This window comes from Suncus etruscus, chromosome 15 (genome assembly GCF_024139225.1).
Source record: "Suncus etruscus isolate mSunEtr1 chromosome 15, mSunEtr1.pri.cur, whole genome shotgun sequence".
NCBI lineage: Eukaryota > Metazoa > Chordata > Mammalia > Eulipotyphla > Soricidae > Suncus > Suncus etruscus.
The window spans coordinates 61,481,580-61,500,016 of record NC_064862.1 but is presented as its reverse complement, the minus strand read 5'-3'; the positions used below and the strand labels follow the sequence as shown (position 1 = coordinate 61,500,016).

General features: G+C 52.4%; 1 protein-coding gene across 1 annotated transcript in view; it reads right to left on the bottom strand.

The window, feature by feature from the left end:
• GTF3C1 (general transcription factor IIIC subunit 1) overlaps window positions 1–18,437 on the bottom strand; it is a 56,101-nt gene that overhangs the window by 9,537 nt on the left and 28,127 nt on the right. The window contains exons 8-25 of the mRNA XM_049787779.1: window positions 17,521–17,636; window positions 16,449–16,740; window positions 15,714–15,931; window positions 13,791–13,921; window positions 12,916–13,069; window positions 12,075–12,178; window positions 11,279–11,532; window positions 9,591–9,869; window positions 9,246–9,391; window positions 7,329–7,426; window positions 6,584–6,680; window positions 6,314–6,491; window positions 3,685–3,823; window positions 2,650–2,785; window positions 2,305–2,386; window positions 2,027–2,215; window positions 1,265–1,419; window positions 448–590 (exon numbers count right to left, since the gene is read on the bottom strand). Coding sequence (XP_049643736.1) covers window positions 448–590; window positions 1,265–1,419; window positions 2,027–2,215; window positions 2,305–2,386; window positions 2,650–2,785; window positions 3,685–3,823; window positions 6,314–6,491; window positions 6,584–6,680; window positions 7,329–7,426; window positions 9,246–9,391; window positions 9,591–9,869; window positions 11,279–11,532; window positions 12,075–12,178; window positions 12,916–13,069; window positions 13,791–13,921; window positions 15,714–15,931; window positions 16,449–16,740; window positions 17,521–17,636 — 2,911 coding nt within the window. The remainder of the gene's footprint in view (window positions 1–447; window positions 591–1,264; window positions 1,420–2,026; window positions 2,216–2,304; window positions 2,387–2,649; window positions 2,786–3,684; window positions 3,824–6,313; window positions 6,492–6,583; window positions 6,681–7,328; window positions 7,427–9,245; window positions 9,392–9,590; window positions 9,870–11,278; window positions 11,533–12,074; window positions 12,179–12,915; window positions 13,070–13,790; window positions 13,922–15,713; window positions 15,932–16,448; window positions 16,741–17,520; window positions 17,637–18,437) is intronic.

Sequence of the window (18,437 nt, the reverse complement as noted above, 5' to 3'; positions counted from 1 at the left end):
GCTGAGCCAGAGATAAGTCAGACCAGGAACTGCTCACGCCTAAATTAGGGCTCAGGGAAACACAGGGGTGGGGCGGGGGGAGATACACTCATCCCCACCGTTCTGTGTCTTGGAATGTCAAGTCTTCCGTGAGTAGCACATGGACAAGGCAGTCCTAAGCCAGCCTTTTGCTTCCATTTTGCTGAGGAGCCTGTAGGCAGGGCCCATCCTAACAGCAGCCAGGGAAAGCCAGGCAAGGGTGCCACATCTGCTCTGGGCCTCACAGTCTGGGTATCAGCGAGCCTGTTCTGAAGCCTGAGTGACACTGCGGTGACAGTGGGGAACCATGGCCAGTCCCCAACTCTAGGATAGCCTTTCTCCTAGTCAACTCCTAAAGGAATCAAGAAGGATCTAGAGATACTAGGAAGCCCTCTAGAGTCACAGAACCAGTGCAGGCACACAGCTTACTTGTAATTAAGGTAAGTCTGGGGATTCCGGACTATGTAGCGAGACCTTCGCCCGACGGAGTGAGACGTTTTATCCAAAGACTCTTCCAAGTTTGCGTGCAAAATGTCCCGCACAACTTGCCAAGTGACAAATGGGCCCTTCACCTGGACAAAGAGCCAATATAGAAAATAAGTGTCCATGCCCACGCCAAGACCAGAAGGAGCAGGGAGGTGTGTGTGTGTGGGAGGGGTGACAGAAAAGTATCCTCTGCTGCTTTCTTCAACATCGGACATGGTGGCTAGTCAAGAGGGTCTTTGACAAATGACAAATGACAAATGCTGGGACAGAGGCTGAAATGATAGCACAGCAGTAGGGAGTTTGCCTTGCAAGCTGATAACCTGGGATGGACCCAAGTTCTATCCCCGGCATCCCATATGGTCCCCCAAGCCAGCCAGGAGCGATTTCTGAGCACAGAGCCTGGAGTAACTTGGGCGCCGCCAGGTGTGGCCCAAAAACCAAAACCAAAACAAACGAGACAAATGCTGGGACTAACAGAAGGGGACAGAGTGAGAGAAGGAGAAAGCTGAGTGTGATAAAGGCTCAGCAAGACACCTCTGTGCTCACGAGCATTGTGGACACTGCTTTTATGTCTGCCTCAGAACACCTAAGCACACAGTTGGGATATTCCCACTGAATAGCGCAGGTAACAGGGCCAGCATGGAAGGATCTGGGTAAAGGCTTCGGTCTAGCTCCAGGAGTGGTCTCAAGAACACAAGGTCCTAGGGGAACAGTCTGTGTGTGAACCATGAACAGGAGCTGTGGGGTTCCAGGAGATAACCTTGGTGTTGAGGACGTTGCTGGCAATGCGGCACAGGATGAGCAGCCCATCCTCTTGCAGGGTCCAGGTGACCCGCAACCGCGTCATCCGAAGCAGTGCGTTCTGGTCAGTCTCATCGTGGTAGCGCAATCGTTTGCTTTTCTGTTCTAGGAACTCTGGGGGAGCAAGGGTGGGGGTTCATATGGGAGCTTGGGGTTCTCTGGAGAGGACCAGGGGCTCCACCATAGAAAATGAACGTCCAGGGGTCGGAGAGATAGCATGGAGGTAGGGCGTTTGCCTTGCATGCAGAAAGACGTTGGTTCAAATTCTGGCATCCCATATGGTCCCCCAAGCCTGCCAGGAGCGATTTCTGTGCGTAAAGCCAGGAGTAGCCCCTGAGTGCTTCTGGGTGACCCCAACCCCCCCCCCCCAATGAACCTCCAATCTCCCTAACAGGTTGCCCTGGTCAGAGATCACAAGGCCTGGACAGGGCAGTGAGCTGCCTGGGAAGGAAGGCCAGACACTGCTCCTGAGCTGCATCCTCTACCCCTTGCTCCCTTCTGCTCAGAATTTCCCTGTTGGATTGAGTTAGAGGGACAAAATAGGGCATCAGAGAGGTTGAGAGCATCAGGGGTACCAGGCCCCGTTAGCTCTGCCCACAGCAGGACAATGGACATGGCGTATCATGGGCACCAGCTCCCATTGGTTCTGCCCACAACAGGACAACAGTGTGTTGCCAAACATTCCACCCAGACAGCGGAACACAAAGGCCTCTTGTCCAACCTTTCCTCTTCCTCTTGACCTTCTTTGCTGGCTCCTTCTTCAACCGTTTCCGCTTCTGGCTTTTTCCGCCTCTGACTCTCTGGTTTCTGTCTACTGTGGGCTCTCGGTCAATCTCAAGCTGCTCTTTCCTGTCAGAGCACAGCTCCAGCCCCGTGCACGCTTCGCCCCAAAGTGTCAGCCTGCCAGCACCTGGGAAGCCAAGACAAATAGATACTCAAAGGGAGCCAGAGGACATGGTGGGCTGCACATCTGTTTGGGGGAGCACCCAGCACACGTACCTCCAGCAGTGAGAGGCAGCTGACGCTTGGGCAGGAAGGTCTGGAGCCTCACCATGAGCCCATTCTCAGAAGTGGTGCCCTCCTGAAAGGAGCACAGCATTGAGGAGCCCCAGGTCCTCATTGGACAAGCACTAAGGCTACATCCTGTCCCCTAGCTATGCATACAGAGAAAGTGGGGTCCCACGGGAGGTATAGTGACGGCTATTCTGGGGGACTGAGCTACTACAGAGCAGGTGGAGGGAGGGTGCCTGGGGGTCTGAGCTGGGGGAAGTGGACAAGGTCACACATGGTGGTGGGCGAGTGGCTTCCTGAGCAGATTCAGGAAGAGAAGACCCTGGAACCCACCTTTTTGGTCTTGCCAATAATATAGTTGGTCCAGATCCAGTTGCGCTTCAGATGCCCGTAGAAACTGGAGTCCAGCCCCGCAGCCCCCAGGCCGTCCCCTGGAACCACACCTTCATCCACTACCTCACGGCTCCCCCTGGTGACACAAAACAGAATGGCCGCTGGGGTGCCAGTTGCGGTGTATACTGTCCCAGGAGGGTGCCAGGAGAGCACATAATATCTGATATCCCAAGCCAAAGTGATAGCACAGCAGTAGGGCATTTGCCTTACATGCTGCCAACCCGGGATAGACCTATATTAAATCCCTGGCACTCTATATGGTTCCTTGAGCCTGTCAGAAGTGAATTCTGGGGCCCGGAGAGATAGCACAGCGGTGTTTGCCTTGCAAACAGCCGATCCAGGACCAAAGGTGGTTGGTTCGAATCCCGGTGTCCCGTATGGTCCCCGTGCCTGCCAGGAGCTATTTCTGAGCAGACAGCTAGGAGTAACCCCTGAGCACCGCCGAGTGTGGCCCAAAAACCAAAAAAAAAAAAAAAAAAAAAAAAAAAAAGAAGTGAATTTTGAGCGCAGAGCCAGGAGTAAGCCCTGAGCACCGCGAGGTATGGCCCCAAAACCAAAAATAAATAAATTTCTGATATTCCAGGTTTTAAGGTTGAATTTCATTTTTGAAAAAGGATTATTTGGTTTTGGGCCACACCTGGAGATGCACACAGCTTACTCTTGGCTCTGCACTCAAGAATTACTCCTAGTGGTGCTCAGGGGACCATACAGGGTGCTGGGGATCAAACCGACATTGGTTGAGTCCAAGTGTCCTTCCCACCGTCCAATTTCTCTGGCCCCTGAACCCCATTTTTAATATTTTGGAATTGATTCTTCTTTCTTTATGACATGAAATGTGTGGCTGGGGCCTGATCTACAGTCACTCCTCCGGTCTGTCACAGCCTGGGGCGGGCACAGGGCAAGGAAGAACAAGTACGGTAGTCACAGGGCAGACCCAGGGGCACAGGGCAGATACAGAGGCACAAGAGAACGCACGTTGTATACACCAGCATGGCACACTTGCGCTCCAGGTTGTGTTTGTCAATGGCATTTTCCTGCTCCTTCTGCAGACCTTCCTCATCACTGCCCTGCTCCACGCTGCTGCTCTTCCGGGCTCTTGGGTGCCGCACCACACCTGCAAGACCAGACCAGCTCCACTGCTGCCCTCCCTGCTGTGAGGCTGGCCTCAGGGGCAGGTCTCCCCTACACCAGCTGAGAGAGACTGAGGCTGGTCTGGGATGAGGTAGCAGAAGCATCAGATTAACCAGAGTTAAATCAGAAGCCGGGGGTGAGTGAGCAGAGCAAGGGCCTGTGTGGACTGAACTTGGCATGGGGGTGAGTAGGCACAGGGGAAATAACAAATTCTGGGCAGGATCCACATTATCTGATGCATGATGCAGTACCATGCATGATTCTTGGGCCCACAGGGTGCTGGAAGCAACCAGATGTTTGAAGGCCTGAAGGGTGTGTGAACATCACGGGGAAATTAAGCTCAGTTATTCTACAGCAAAAAAAAAAAAAAAAAAAAATCTGTTTCCTTTTAAGAACAGATAAAAACCCAGCAAAGCCATTGTGTGCAGGAGGCCCAAGCAGGCTGTGGTGACTTGCAGACTCGGAAGCCAGGCAGGTGCAGGCTGGGATGGATGGAGCTAGGACCCCTTTCGGTCAGGGCTGTCCACAAGACACCCAGTGCCCACAGGCAGCAGGGGTATTCTTTGGCAATAAAGAAACAAAAGGCTTCACTGAGGAGGTGAAAGGGCAGGTGCCAGGTCCTCCCAGACAGACTGGGACAGCAGTCGACTCAGGACTTGAGGCCTCATCATACTGTTGACCACAACATATTCAATACTCTTGTGGGCCAAGCTGGGTCCTGGGGCAGGCCTTACCTCCAACTCCTTGGGTACACACGTGTTTAGGGCATCCTAAGTTAGTAGATACCCAAGTCCATTTACACGATGCCCTCCCACTGCCCTGGGGCTGAACCCGCAGTTGTGGACCAGATCCCCAATTCCTGGGTCAACAAGCCTCTTGTAGTCCTGACAGTGGATGCTAACCCAACAAATGCCAAGCTCAGAAAAATTCAGTGCAAGTAAACTGAACTGCATTTTGTTGTTTTGGGGCCACACTGACTGTGCTCAAAGATTGCTCCTGGTGGGACTCAGGGGACATATGTGGTGCAGGAGTTGGCTCCGAAGTGGCCATGTATAAGGCAAACACTGTACCCTCTGTACTAAAGCTTTGGCCTCTACTTCACATCTTTTTTTTTGTTTGTTTGTTTTTGGGCCATACCTGGCGGCGCCCAGGGGTTACTCCTGGCTCTCTGCTCAGAGATCGCTCCTGTCAGGCACAGGAGACCATATGAGATGCCAGGATTCGAACCATCATTGGTCCTGGGTCGGCCACTTGCAAGGCAAACCTCCTACCGCTGTGCTATCTCTCCGGCCCCTACCTCACAACTTTTTATCAAGGCACTTTAACACAGAGGAACTGGGGCCCTTCTGGAATCTGCAATGTCAGCAGCCCAGCTCATGGTTGCATGTTGGAGTCTCAGAAACAGGCTCTTCTAGAAAGCATCTCGGTTCACTGAAAGTTCGGAATACAAGTGCTCAGGGTTCTGCTAGCACCAAGCAGACCTCGCAGGTAAACTGGCCTCACTGCTGTGCCAGAGTCATGTGCAGGACAGAAGTGGGCAGAGGAACGGGCAGTTCCTCCTGAGGTATAGCCATGTCCGCTGTGGAGTTCATAAGGGAAGACCAGATGAAAAGAGCTCTGGGGCCAACACTAGGCTGTAGTCCCAAGCCCCTTGCACACCATCCACTCGTGGGGTACACACCGGACAGAAGAGCCCTGACCCCGTGGGGAATAATTCCTGGGCTGACATTTCCTGGGCTCTGAGAATTCAGAGAATCTGAGGTTTCTGGAGGCAATAGTGCCACCTGACATGGGTGAAGGCATGTGTGAGTGGAAAAGGCTGGGAGGCATTCAGAGGGTGGTGGGGAACATATGCAAGGCTCTGTCTGATGCTATAGTCATAAGGTGTTTCTCCTGGACACTAGTGGCAGCCCTCACTGTCCTCCCCACTGCAACCTCATGTCCCTGTGCTCTGTGTTCCACAGTAGCCAGGTCTAAAAGGCCCCAAGACTTCGCTGCTCATTTATCACCAAGCAGTGACACTTGCAGCTGTCAGGATAAACCCAAACTCTTCCCCAGGGTCTACAAGTTCCTGGAGCCCTGTTCGTCCTTCCTTCCCCAGCTCAAGTCAAGACATCCAAGTCTTTGCCTCTGTTCAGTTCACTCTGGGCAAGGCCTCCATCAGATACCCTCTTAGTAAGGGTCCTCCTGAACCTTCTGCTGAAATGCCCTAGCTCATCACGAAGCCTGAACCTTATCTGGGCATGCATGTGCCACTGCCTGCCTGAGAACTAATGGGACAATGCCCACCTCTGCTCTCCCCAGTGCTACTGACTGAATGCACCAGTGACAGGGACAAAGATGGAGCCTTTGTCATGCATAGTGCCCTGTGTGCAACTTGACTAGCAGCACATGAGGAGGCACCATCCTCATCTGCCCTCCCACCATGGGCTCAGGCTTCCCTTCGCCCATCCCTTCCCTCTCCATGCAGTACCTAGTGGGGTGTTGAGGCAGACGCACTGCAGGTCAAACCAGTAGTTCTCCACGTCCTGCATGGAGTCCAGGACATACAGGCGCCGCTCAAAGGGCCGGCTGCTTTGTGCCAGGTTGTAGTGTGGGTCACATGTGGTGGTGTCCACGATGGTTGCATTCCGCTTCAGGTAGATGAAGACCTGCCGAGGGCCACAGCAGCCAGGTCACCCATTGTGCCCTACGATGCTCAAGCACCCTCCAGCTGCTGTCTGCCAGCCACTGAGCACGTTACCTGGTCTTTATCCTGGAACTTCTCAGTGGGTCCAAACTGTAGCAGTCCCATGTAGCACAGCCGTTGAAAATTCTCCACGACCGAGAAAATGTAGCGCCTGGGGGTAGCCGGGGAGTGGGGTGCATGGGGGCACAGGCTGAACAGAGGCAAAGGATCCTCTTTCTCCACCTCCTCCTCCCCTTCCCAGCAGGCAGGAGCGGGAAGATGTACCTCAAGCCGGTACTGGGCTGAGACCCAGTACTTCCCACCCCATCATCCAATCAGAATCTCATTCCGAAAGTAGATGTCACCCCAGCCCTGGGCACTGTGGCTTAGCAAGAGCACAGGCTGGAGCTGGAGTGATGACACAGCAAGGAGGGCACTTGCTATATACACAGCTAACCCAACTTCGATGTCTAACACTCCATAGGGTTCTTGGAACCCCACCAGGAGCACAGAGTCAGGAGTAAGTTCTGAACACTGCTGGGCACAGGTGAGGCCCTGAGTTTCATCCCGGAGCCCAGAGCCTTCATCAGCAGACTTAGGCAGAATTTTGTAATCCTGTGAAGGTGCCAGTTCACACGTGACTAGCCTGTGTGCACGTTTGACTCCCAGGGGCTGTGTTGGGGAGGATCACGAGTCCTGCAGCCTGAAAGCGGAGCTGTTCCCTGTCCCATTCAGACCATTGAAACCCCCAGTAGAAGGGCCCCAGATCCTTAGCGTCTGTTGGGGTCGGGGAGTGTGTGATGCGGGGTGGAGGACTCACCTTTTGTACAGAAGCTGCTGTCGTACGGGCCTGGGCAAAGAGCGGATCAGCGTATGCTTCTTCACGGGGTCACCGAGGAACTCCTCCAGTCCATCCACCTGAAACACGGTCAAGGCTGGGATGAACACTTGACCCCACGATTTTCTGGCCCCTTCGCCTGCTCACCAACCCTCCTATCTCCACTTGGAGTCTGGCCATTATTCCTCCCAACCTACCTGCCACATTGCTGGGTACCAACAACACATGCTCACAAATGCTATGGGGTGGGGGCACACCACTATTTACTGCTTAAGCAGCTACCACTTATTGCTGCTTAACTAAAAGCACACAAGGCTGCAGACCTGAGCCAGTGAACCGGCTTCATCTGGAGCCTAAAGAGAACCTTGCGGAGCTCCCACAGATAAGTGTACCAAAATGTTGTTAAAATACACACAAATTAGGTTGGGGAGATGGGCCCAATCGTGGAACTGTGGGCTCTATACCAAGCACCACGTGATCCAAGAGTTCATGGGATCCACATGGATCCACGTGATCCACCAAGAGTTCCAAGCTGGTGGAACTCGGTGGGCCCAGCAAGGCCAAAAAGACCTAATAAAATAATTTAAAATAATATCCAGAAATTAGGACATAAATGCCCCAAACAGAATATTGGTTAAATAAATCAGAGTAGAACAGGTGAAGCCTTACTATGAACTTACTTCCAGATGTTAAAACTTAATGATGCAGAAGAGTATAGAATACATTGTTCAGTGGAAAGAACAGATAAGAGTAAAAATATTCCCAATTGAGTATTATTTTAAAGCTCTCTTTGACATACATACACACATGTACATACAGACACAATACAAGAATGAAGGGCTAGAAGAAGCATCAGCACTAATCGAAATGGTTAACTTATATGTAGTTTCCAGTTTCTCCTTCGTATTATTAGTCTATCTTCCTATGTTTATCAAACAATGTATGTAAAATGACAAGTCTTTTATTTTTTTTTGAGAGAAAGAACATGGACATGCACATTTTGAATTTAGTTTTTGCAACAGCTCTGTCCACAGGAGGAGAGTTCTTTCACCCCATTTGCATCGTCATGACCTCTGTTTTTTGGGCCACACTGAGCTGTATTCAAAGAGAGCCTCTTGAACAAAGCTGTGTTCAAGAGATGTGGTGCAGGGGATTAAACCTGACTGTTGTATACAAGAAAAGTAATGATTTAATTAGTTTTTAGTGAAGCAAGAAAGTGTTGAAGTTTTTTTTTTTTTTTTAGAGAGAGAACACGCACAAGCGAGCTCTAGCAGAAAAGGAGAGAATCGAGAAGTCATTATTTTCCTTAACCCATCTTCCTTCCATCCAAATCTACCCATTATCAATCCATTCCAGTGGTCCTCAAACTACAGCCCGCAGGTCACATATTGTATTTTTTCCCGTTTTGTTTCTTTACTTCAAAATAAGATACATGCAGTGTGCATAGGAATTTGTTCAGTTTTTTTTTTTTGTGTGTGTGTGTTTTTTTTTTTTTTACTATAGTTCAGCCTTCTAACGGTCTGAGGGACAGTGAACTGGCCCCGTTTAAAAAGTTTGAGGATCATTGCTTAATCCTTTCTTCCATTAATCATCCATTCACTGATCATCCATCCATCCATCATCCATAATTCTTCCATCTTCCATCATCCATCCATCCATCCATCCATCCATCCATCCATCCATCCATCCATCCATCCATCCATCCATCCATCATCAATGCATCTTTCCATCCATTTCTCTCCTCCCTCTTGTCAACTGGCTTATGTACTAGGAAAATAGTCTCTGAAGGATTTCCCACTAATCACCCATCTACAGGCAGAAAAAATTCTTCCCAACCATGCGTGTGCACCCTCTAGCCTGTACCCGGACTGGGCCAGTATGAGTCAAGACTGACTTTACCTTGTAGCTGACTTGCACAATCTGTACGAAGATAGAGAGTGGAAGGCAGAGGAGAATGTCGCTGACGAGAGCCCAGCCATAGCCAAAGTCCCTGTGGATTGGGATGGGAGGGACGAAGCGTGTCCACGAGATTTCATCCACATACACTAGAAGAGACCAGGTATCAGGCCCATTGTCAGGATGGTGACGTCACCTCCTGGACAGCCACTCCTAGCAGACTCGGCCAATTGGCTAAGAAGCTGTACTTGGCCTGCTTTGGGGCAGGGCCACACAAGAGCGCTGTTTAGACCACAAAGACAGGAAGCACTGGGGCTACCTTCGGACCCCTTGTCCCAGTGCACTAACCTCGGTTTGAGGACAGATCCATTTCCACTTCCTGGGCAGCTCTGTCCAGGTGGTCCTTAGGTGGATCATTGCCAAGGGCTTCTGCCTCATTGCTGGGATACAGTGAGGCTCCTGTGTGGCCTGGCTTCAGCCTACCCATCCTCCTTTCACTGCTGAGGACAAACTTTTCCACCGAGTTGTTGTCAGGGTGCCCGTAGATCAGGTACCACAGAAATGTGTGGACCAGCCTCAGGCGAGGCATTTTGGGTAGAAATCCAAGAGAACGCCCAAGTCCAGGGACTGAGACAAGAGAAGGGAGAGTAGTGATCAGGAAATGCCAGATTTAGTTCAGTTCACCCAAAGCTATTGGTACTCCAGGCCCCCTGATATGTCATATGGAAATCACTGGGACAGAGATGAAAAGAGGGGAGGAAGGGCTATGACTGTTTAGAGGCCAAGAAAGGCCTCCTGGAGACTTGGGACATTGTCACCGAAAAAGTTCAGGGAGGAGCCAGAAGGCTAGAACAGTGTCAGATGAGGAGGGAGCATGCAGGATAGCCACACAGAGAGAGACTGCTGGGGATCAGCTCTGGGTGAATGGATCTAAGGCAGGAATACTGCAAGGATTAAATAGACAAAGCAGAAGGAAAAGGTTGAGGCCAGGAGGCTCGCAGCCTGTGAACTCTCCTGCATAGTCCACAGTTATTGCCTTAGCCCAACAGTCATCAGAAACACGAGGGCAGCATTCGACAGACATATGCCATCTGTGCTAATCAGCCAGGTTAAGCTCTGATATACAAAGGATCTCTGGGCGGGTGGGGGGCTAAAGTCTCCACAGTGGCTCATCTCAAGTGGAGAAGCAGCAGAGATAAAGCAGTTACAGGACTCCCGCTGAAGTAACATTCCAGATTTAAAAAGTCACAGAAGCCATTTATTCAGCCCTCCTCCATTTGATTGAACCCTTTGTTCCCAATAACAGTCTATATTAGGACTCGGGGCTCTACTGGCCAGGATCCTATGGAAAGCAGGAAATGAAGGATTTCTTTTTTTCCAGTTCTTTTCCACTCACTTCCTTGTCAACACAAAACTTTCCCACCCAGTGAGGGAGCAGGGAAAGAGACCCTGGGAGACCAGGGAGAGGCCAGTCCAGAACAGAAGGACCACTCGCTCACTGCCTTTATCCCACCAGCAGTTTCTGACAAGGTCGTGCCTGAGCAGTGAGGAAGGGAAGCCACACAAAGGCCTTCCTAACTTGTAATTCCTAGTGGGTCACTTCCGGTTCTGTCTCACCCCTGCACCACCCAAGCATGCCATGTGGCCTGGAAAGGAGCCAGCGTCTGGCCTGTAGTGTGCTACTGGATGCTGCTCTGTGGTAGAAGGGTTTCCACGAGTGCTGTATGGATGACAGAGAGGATGCAAAGGCAGCCCTATGAGGCCAAGGTGAGACACTTTTATATCCCTAGTGCATCCATCGAATCTGCCCTGACAGAAGGTTGGAGAGGTCAGAGCAGTGACTGCCTGGGGTGCCAGAACCTTCCAGATAGAGGATAATGGGCAGGGGTAATCTTTTATGTATTATTCCTCACCACGGACTGTACGTAGTTTCTTTTATTTAGTTACTAAATCTGCCCAAGAGGTCCTAGGGGCAAGAGCCACTACTATGACTTTGGATGAGGGATCCCTCCCATCCCCATTCCACCTCTGCTTACCAGCCACAGGGGCCACATCAGCCACAATAGGGTTCATGCCAGCCATGCCCGACTTGGGCAGCTCCTCACCCATGATGGGGTTGTAGTTCTTCAGCTGGGTGATGCCCATCTTCTCATCCATCTTTTTTACCCGGCCACTATCAAACTTGGAGGCCACATTTGGTAATGTGTCTCCTGACTGGCTCGGGCCTTCTCTCTCTGAACTTTCCTCCTCAGCCTCTCCTAGTGGTACTGGAGGTGGCACCATTTTAATCCTGCGGGTCAAGCATAAGTTCAGGGTTAAGGCCTAGAAACCAACGCCTACCCTGGATCACACAAAGTCTGGCTTCAGACATGGCTGCCCAGGATGGCACTGTGTTGGGGCATGTTAGGTCGGGTCAAACTGAGGGTAACCCAACCTTTGGGGAGCTGCTTATTTGGTGAGAAAGCGCATCTTTGAAATAAAGACCATGATGGGAAATTCTTCGACAGCTGTTGGGGAGATGGCCCTCTACCAGGCTACTTCTGCTAGTGGCACCAATCTAGTAGGTTCTATGCCTAGCAGGAACTTCTCTCCAGTTCTCTTGATCTGAAGCCCAAGAAATGAGAGCCCAGAGCCTGCGCAATCTCACAGCATTTGGCTGAGGAGCTAGAGTGCTGGACCACTACGGAACCTAATGGAGAAGAGTTAGGACAGTTTCTCTCAGAGTGATGGGATAAGGACCCATAGGTGACCTTCAGCTTGTGTGTCAGCGGCCCCCCCACCCACTAAGCTCTGTGAAGGACACTGGGGACCTTCTTCAGCTGTGCCACCTGCCTGTTTGCTGTACTGGAGTTGGAGATCCGGAAGCGGACCTGCTCGATGGCACTCCTCACCAGAGGGTCATTCTGGTCCATGGATGGGTGCACCACTAGGTCCACCTGCAGAGAGGTGAGAGGGCAGTAGGGTCAGGAGGCCGAGGCATACTGTGGCATGCTGCTAGCTGGGACAACACTAGGTGATCGCCAGCCTGGGCTGAGTTCACCCAGTAGCACCTTGGACCATCCTGGCCTGTGGCACCTGCAGTAACATGTCTGCTCCTGAATCTCTTGCTCTGTTCGTGCTTAATTTTTCCCAAGTTCCTTCCTCTACCCTGGATGGCTGTCATGGGTGCTTCTCCATCGAGGCAGCAGATTTAGAGCTAATTTTGGGGTCCATCTCTCCCAAGGGATGGGAGCTTAACAGTTAGAGGTTTATCATTGTTTCCTAAGCAAGGGCCAGGATGACAGGTGGAAACCAGGAGAGGGAAGGGCTATGAGCTAAGGATGACCCCCATGAGGCCCCAGGTAGACTCTGACTCTGTCACCAGTAGGCACACTGCACACCTAGTCTGTGGTCCTGCTGCCTTGTTCACCTGCCCTGACCCTGAAAATAGCCGCCATCAAGCATGTGGCTAAGCTTGGTAGCTCTGGGCCACACATCCTGCCACATCCGAGGTCAGGACTCTTGTGTTTGTTTTTTTGTTTGTTTGTTTTTGGGGGGCCACACCCACCCCTTTTAGGATGTGTAACGGAGATTCTGCAACAAAGGGTAACTAGAATCAGGCACACATAAGGCTGGCGGGGGGGTGGGGTGGGCAAAGAACCCCTCACAACCCTCCCCCCCCATGCTACGCTACCTTCTTCTTGATGCCATCCTGGATGACAGTGGTGCGGTACAGGCGCAGCAGACCTTCCTCTGACAGATTCCGCACCAGTCGGATAATGGACTTCTTGCAGCATTTGGTGGACACACCCTCTTGCTTCTCCTGGTCCATGATCATCTTCTGGATTCTGGGGCACCACAAAGGGAGTCCACAACTGGAGGGACCCAATCTGCCACATAGCAGCCAGCAGAGTCCCGGGGATCAGCCCAAGGGCACCCCTACAGTCAGCTGGAGACTCATGGCCCTGGGGACCACCTCTCTGTTCGATAAGTGTTCAAGACCTTTGTGACAATTACAGGAGGGAAAGGGGGTGCGGGGTGGCACTCTGTCTTCTCAGATCCCCAAGCCAATTTCAGGCTATGGAAAGTTCTGGCTGGTTTGCACTCCCAGATCCCAAAGCTGCCCCAAACCCCTCCTCTCCTGAGACCCGTTCCTGGGTGAGTGTCTATACTTCACTAACTCCCGCAGCAGTCCTGCCTTTTGTCCCTGACAGAACCAGACTCCTGCCCCAGTGACTGGCGCAGAGCCACTGCCGCCAGGACATGTCTGCTGTCAGGTACAAGTAATTCTGCTGGAACCCAGGCTCCAGGGAAGAATGGAAAGCAAAGCTCTGTGCTAATCTCTCCCTATCTCCTGCTCCCCCTCCTCAGCTCCCCAAAGCCAGAAAAAGACAAATCCTAGAAAGCTCGGTTTCTGGCTCATTAACTCTACGGATGGCATTTCCCCATCTCACCATCCAAGGTCAGATTCCCAAATCCCACCAAGCAACACCCAGGCAGGCCCAAGAGCAGCTCCATGCAGCAGGGGGCGTTGTACTGGTGCCAGTACCAGGCACAGACCAGCCTTACGTGAAGAGGCTCTCGATCAGGCGCAGGTTGGTGACGGCCTCAATGATGAGATTCCTGCGCTTCAACAGTCTGTATGTTTCATGGGGCTTGTCCTGGCCTTGCTTCCCTGACTTCTGGGAACCGCTGCCATCCTGGAATGGATCAATCACATATAGACACACAGGTTCAGTGGGACAGGGGCCCTGCCTGGGGCGTTCTGCACCAGGAGCCCCCACGTAGAAGGTGCATGCTGGTCGCCTTCCCTCAACTCAGCTTGGAGAGGGGAAACTGACGGCAAGGACAATGCTGTGCCAGTGGGCCCAAGCCTGCCCATCAGCGATGCCTGACACCCCACTACACAGGCACCCAAGAAACGGTCAGGACGTTGTGTTCAGCAGATTACCATACAGACATCCAGGGCAGGAAGAGGCAAGAGGGGCATCAACTCTTGCCCCTCACAATCCCAGCAGGGGAAAGGAATTTCAGAGCTCGAACAGCAGACAGGATGAGAGTAGGCCATGCTCCCACTGATCCCGGCCAGGTGTCCTGCACTCTCTCCTTGATACAAAAGGACCTGCCTCTGATACTTGCTCAGTGCCATACAGGCCCCAGGCCAAGGTCCTACAGAGGGACAATCTTGTCGGGGGAGGAGGCCAGAGTCAGATCATAGGAAGCTCCAGAGGGCTAGAAGATTCAGTTCTCTCTTTGGCATCTTAGAGCAAACACCACAGAGAAACGGTGATCCAGTCAAGCCTCCTGGGCTTCTGCAAAGGGAAATAACTCATGGCTCTGTTAAGAGCCCCAAGAACTGGCCATGTCCCTCCTCTAAATGTGCAAAGGCAAAACCCAGTCTTATGCTGGCAGAGAAAGAGTCATGCCAGGAGGCCAGATCAGGAATCCAGGGGTGTGCCGGGCACAGAGATGGAAACACGTGACCTGGTTAGGTAGTGCTCAGGCCACGAACCATGGATGGGGTGAGGTGCTGGTGGTCAACCTCAGTTCAATTCCTGATGCAATGATAGGTACCTGATACACTGCTGCCAGGAGTCAAACCTGGTCATGGAGCTGGGAGTGGCACTCAGCCTCCCACCCACGAAACAAGAAGGTACAAAAGGAGGTAGAGGGACAAAGAAGGAAGGAATGGAATCTCCTGGATACCACCTGCTCAAGTTACAAACATGCCAATGACTGAACCCATAGAACAGAACAGGGTTAAAGAGATTCAAAGAAGAGTCAGAAAACCCTCTAGTCATAGAGGGAGACAGTGTCATAGCATAGCAGTTAAGACTGAGCCACCCAGACCCCTTGGCAAAAACTGGGCGGGCCAGTCCCTCCAGCCCAGGCCCTGACCTCCTCTTCCCATTCATCTCTGACATTCATCTCTGTGTATGACTATGAGGCCTACATACAAGCCCAGCACCACACTGTCATGGCATTAGTCCATGACCCCCTGCAGCCACAGCACCCGGGTCCCAAAACCCTCAAACCACATGAGAAACTTGTTTCTGGGATCACATTTCTCAAGGTGGAATAAACCCTAGGTAACAAGCGACAAAGGACATAGTGACCCAAGGTGACAAGTATCATAATGTGATGGTCCTGGGTCCATCTACTGCACCCCAAAGGTCCTACATCCTGAACTCTGGCCTGAACGGGGCCTCTCCTTTGGGCAGATTCTATAATTACTTTCTTTTATGGCAAATACCAAATACTCAGCTTCTGAGCCAAGGCAGGGATTTCTGGCCCCGAGCAACATCCTAGGTACAGCCAAATGGTCCAGAGAATGAACAGTGACCTACACTAGCCACACAGGGTCTATACTGGGAGGACCCATCAAATTGCTTGTGCTCTGTGGGTGAAGGGCCCACAGGGGAGCACCCCTTGCTGGCGGTCCATCCACTAGGGCCCGAGGCCCATCGTGGACTCATCCACCCACTTGCTCACCTTGGGGTTTTCCAGCCGGACCTCCTCAATGACAGCAATGTCACCCAGGTTACTTTCCATGCAGTGTGAGCCAAAGGATGCGTTGGGGTCCGAAGAACTGCTGCTGTCCAGGAAGCTGTCCCCACTGACCACGTTCTGGAAGGTTCTCTCTGTAGAGCTTGGGGTGGCTGTGGCTGGCAACTTCTTTAGCGGGTGCAAGTTTAGAATCTTCCACCCACCTGCAGGGAGGAGGGACATGGGGGCCTTAGGCTAGTTCACAGACTGGGCTGGGCTGAGCAAGCACAGGGGTGGCCTTAGTTAAAAATGAGATTGGCACTGGCATGGGCAGCGAGGCCATACACAAAGGACCCGTGGAACATCCAGCGTTCAGCTTCTTTTTTGTGTTTGTTTTTGGGTCACATCTGGCAGCACTCAGGGCTTACTGGCTCTGCACTCAGAAATCACCCCTGGCAGGCTCAGGTGACCATATGGGATGCCGGGAATCAAACCAGGATCCAGAATCTGTCCTGGGTTGGCCGAATGCCAGGCAAATGCCCTCAGCTTCTTAAAGGGCTGAGAACGGATGGGCCCTTCACACTTTAAAACTACAGGCATGCACTTGCCACAGAAAACAGACCATGCAACCATTCCCTCAGATCCTGACCTATGACCCTCAGACTGTGCCATGCAGGGAAACCTCCCAACTCCTGCTCAGGGAAGCAGAAGCAACAAGGCAGGACAACCAGGTACCCCTACCCTTGGTGGGGGTGGAGTGATGTGGCTGGCTCCAGGAAGCAGCCTTGGCATCCCCTCTGGCTCTCCGCTTGCTGCTGCTGCTGCCCTCTTCTTCACTGTCAGACTCGGAAAGAAAGGCGTCCTCAGCCTCGGGCAGCAGCACCTCCTCCGGCATGGACGCCAGGCTCACAGTGGTCAGGAGTTCGCCCCGTGCTTTCTCGCGCTCATACTGCCGGCTCAGGTCGCTCTCCTCCGCAAACACACATGAGATGTACTTGGTGGTACGCTGCCGCCCTTCATCTTCCATAAATCCCTGGGGGACAGCAGGTGTTCAGGGCCTGTGGGACTGGGTCTACCTGTACCTCCTCCTACTCATGGCCAGGCACTGCCTTCTCTGACAGCCCTGCCACTCAGGGGACCTTCCTTCTTTCTTTCCTTCCCTCCCTTCCAACACCCAGACAAATGGCATCTTTTGGGGTCTGTTTTGGACTACACCTGGCATTGCTTGGAGGCTTTTCCTGGCTCTGGGCTCTGGGTGACACTTAGCGGTGCTCAAGGGACAGTACGTGGTACTAGGGATTGGGTCAAGAGTTAAGGCTTATGCAGCCCATGGAGTACGCACCTTTACTAACTCTCTGGCCCAAGGGCAACATCTTTATGTCAACCATGTGCCAAGGGCAATGCTGAAGGCCTGCCAGCGTGAGCGCCCTAGTTATACTGCCTTCAAGCAAAACAGTTCCCAGCAGGCAAGAGAAGGGCTATCAGGGGCTTCTCTTCTAAGACAGCAGGTCTGCCCTGAGACCAGGCAAGCAGGGAGGAGCCAGGTGGACGCTAAGTGGGCAGCAGACAGGAGGCACGCTAGTCTGGAGGTGTGTGTGAGCCCACCCCAGGCCCACCTCATTCCCAAAGCATGTTCTGTCTCCTGCTGGCTTTGTGATGCTGACAATGCACAACTCACTCCAGGTTACACAGTGGGAACAGATGTGTCCGAGGGAGGGAGTTGCAGGTGAGCTGGGTGGGCCTTTATCAGCCTTACAGGACACTCCTTCCCCAGTGGAATGACCCCACCCCCACCCCTACCTGGGGACATTACCTTGACAACTTTAAACCTTTGCAGAAGGCGGCACAGCATCCTGGCTTCCAGCTTGCCCACATTCATAGCCACGCGGATCTCTGCTTGGGAAATTCCTTTGGTGCCTCTGCGCTCAACTGCATGGAACAATAGGAGTCAGAGGGCCCAGAGAGATAGCACAGCGGTGTTTGCCTTGAAAGCAGCCGATCCAGGACCAAAGGTGGTTGGTTCGAATCCTGGTGTCCCATATGGTCCCCCCTACCTACCAGGAGCTATTACTGAGCAGACAGCCAGGAGTAACCCCTGAGCACCGCCAGGTGTGGCCCAAAAACCAAACAAAAAAAAAGGAGTCAGAACCCACTAGCTGCCCGGAAGGTGCTGCCCAGGCGAACTCGTCCTCCACCCACGTCTCTGCTTCTGTTTTGTTTTTTTTTTTTTTTTTGGTTTTTGGGCCACACCCGGTAACGCTCAGGGGTTACTCCTGGCTATGTGCTCAGAAGTTGCTCCTGGCTTGGGGGACCATATGGGACACCGGGGGATCGAATCGTGGTCCGTCCAAGGCTAGCACAGGCAAGGCAGGCACCTTACCTTTAGCGCCACCGCCCGGCCCCACGTCTCTGCTTCTGAAAGCAGGGACCCGTAGCAAAGGGTGAAGGTGCTCGAGCAGGGACAGCACCAACACCCTGCTGACCCCTGTGGACAGAAGCTGTGTATTCTCCACACTCACCCCACCTCCCCAAAGTTGGCTCTTCCAGGGCCAGAGTAGTCCAGATAACTGAAACGCATTCTTTCATTTTTAAAAGCATTAAAATAACTTTTTCTTTTTGATTCTGATTTTTGAGCCACACTCCATTATATCGAGGGTTAATTTCTGGCTCTGTGCTAAGGGATCATTCCTGGTACAGTTCAGGGGATTAGCTGGGGGGGTGCAGGGACTG